The sequence below is a fragment of the Hevea brasiliensis genome, chromosome 15, assembly GCF_030052815.1.
Source record: "Hevea brasiliensis isolate MT/VB/25A 57/8 chromosome 15, ASM3005281v1, whole genome shotgun sequence".
In the NCBI taxonomy this organism is placed as follows: Eukaryota; Viridiplantae; Streptophyta; class Magnoliopsida; order Malpighiales; family Euphorbiaceae; genus Hevea; species Hevea brasiliensis.
Genome location: NC_079507.1, coordinates 76,192,464 through 76,194,848, shown reverse-complemented (window position 1 = coordinate 76,194,848; position 2,385 = coordinate 76,192,464). Strand labels below are relative to the sequence as shown.

Genomic DNA, 2,385 nt, shown 5'->3' with positions numbered 1-2,385 from the left:
AAAGTCCCTTAATTTCATATTGACTTCATTTAAACAATGAAAATAGGCCCAATTGAACTAATGGACTCACAAAAAGGAAGTGGCCCAATTAGCCCAATACGCATTTGTACAAAAACAAAAACGACTAAAAGAGGACATGAAGTCATGAGCCACACAAGTTTCCGTTAAAGCCTCCAAAAAAAGAGAGGCGATTCCTAACCAACTTTCCCGCTCTAATTCAGTGTCATCCAATTCTACGTCCCTTACAAAGCAAACCACAACCTCACAAAAACATCATAAGAATTCCCAATTTAAACATCAATTCTATTTTATTTTTTTATTTCTTCATGAGCATCAACGCAGAATTCACCAAAAGCTCTTAATGATGCCTGTGTCCTATGCGTCTCCTTTTATGTTCCTTCAGGCAATCAACGTTGGGTTGGCAACCGTTTTAGCCATAGCCATCTCCGTTTCAGGCAAACCCAATGGCTTGTTGGCGCAGAACGTAATAGATGCTCCTTTATTGACGCAAAAAATTGGCACAAATCACACCATCAAGGTCGATATTAATGGCCAGGGAGATTTCACCTCTATCCAAGAAGCCGTTAATGCGGTTCCTGACAACAATTCTAATTGGATTATCATCCATGTAAGGAAAGGAGTGTACAGGTAATTAATTAGCAATTACGTACGTTCTCTTTGTTAGATTGTGAGCAATGAGTTTCACAGGTGTGAAGTATAACTTTATTTTATTTTATTTTTCTGAATTTTGGGTGGCAGAGAAAAGGTGCGCATTCCAAAGGAGAAACCTTATATATTCATGAGAGGGAATGGAAAAGGAAGGACACACCTTCTCTGGTCCATGAGCTCTGTTGATAATTATGCGTCTGCCACATTTATCGTAGAATCCCCCCACTTCATTGCTTTTGGTATCAGTTTCAAGGTGCACATTTTTCTTATGCATTTGCATCGCTCAGAACATTATAATTATTATGGTTTGTTTCAATCTTTTTTGATGATTAACTAATTGCAGAACGAGGCTCCCACTGGGGAAGCTTTTACCTCGCAGAACCAGTCGGTGGCGGCATTTGTGGGTGCAGACAAGGTTGCATTCTACCACTGTGCATTCTACAGCACTCACAACACTTTATTTGATTATAAAGGCAGACACTACTATGACAGCTGCTACGTACAGGGTTCAATTGATTTCATCTTTGGACGTGCAAGGTCCATTTTCCATGTAAGTACTCGCTTAGCTCAACTAATGACTTCATCTTCAGATTCATGTTTACTCTAGCTGTGTTAAGAATGTGGTTATGTGTGCAGAGCTGCGAGCTCTTTGTGATTGCAGACATGAGGGTAAAAATTCTTGGGTCCATCACCGCCCATAACAGGGAATCAGACGATGATAGTGGATTTGTTTTTGTTAAAGGGAAGGTTTACGGTGTCGGTCATGTTTTTTTGGGAAGAGCTAAAGGTGCCTATTCTAGGACTGTTTTTGCAAATACCTACCTTTCAAATGCCATTGCACCACAAGGCTGGACCAATTGGAGCTACATTGGCAGCACAGAGTAAGAAAGCAAAACCCTGATTTAATATTATGTTTAGATATATAATCGAGTCATTGTTTATCATCCTTCTTTAGATCACCAAAAATGACGCTTTCGAATTGAACAGGAATATTTTCCAAGCAGAATACAAATGCCAGGGACCAGGAGCCTATCCAGCCAATCGTGCTAAGTGGGCGAAACAACTCACAGATGAAGAAGCCCAACAATTCTTGTCCATTGATTTCATAGATGGCCAGGAATGGCTGCCAGTTTGGCTGTGAAATTAGCAAATATTTTTGGATGCCATTTGTACCATGCACCATTTAATTGTTCTAAAATTAAGTTTTATTCAATTTTCTCAAAACATCTTCTGCAGAACTTAATCTGTTATTCCAATGTATACACTGCTATTTCTTCTTCTACTCAAAGAATGCTGATGAAAATTGGCATAATTCATTTTTGTTATATTTTCCCTTCGTTGTTTAATTACTTTTAACTACTGGAAGCACTAGCCTATCTATAAAACCTCTTACCTTCCCCTGTCAAGTAATTAAAAGCCAGCAGTAACTCTGATGAGGTATATACTTTAGTTCATCATAAAAAGTGCTGTTTAATTAGTTGTAGTTAATCAGACCAAATTAATTCACACAAAATATAAGTGGAAACCAGCTTCTAATGTGCAATAGTGGTGTGCTTTTGTTGCCATCAAAGTCTACTTGAGCCGATAAATTCTCACAAAAGAAGTTAAGAGCAAGGGAGGCAAATCGATCTGTAAGACATCAAATTGTTGATTTTGTTTCTGGGTAATATATAAATTAAATATAACTAATTAGGTTATAATCCTCAAACTTCAATT

At 37.9% G+C, this 2,385-nt stretch overlaps 1 protein-coding gene across 1 annotated transcript; it reads left to right on the top strand.

Moving 5' to 3' along the window:
- The first annotated feature begins 344 nt into the window (after nt 1-344).
- LOC110644908 (probable pectinesterase 67) lies at nt 345-2,017 on the top strand. Its single transcript, XM_021797876.2, has 5 exons — nt 345-648; nt 760-922; nt 1,013-1,219; nt 1,306-1,550; nt 1,657-2,017. Exons 1-5 carry the CDS (start codon nt 362-364, stop codon nt 1,808-1,810), a joined length of 1,056 nt encoding a protein of 351 aa, XP_021653568.2. The 5' UTR covers nt 345-361; the 3' UTR covers nt 1,811-2,017.
- Nucleotides 2,018-2,385: the final 368 nt, after the last annotated feature.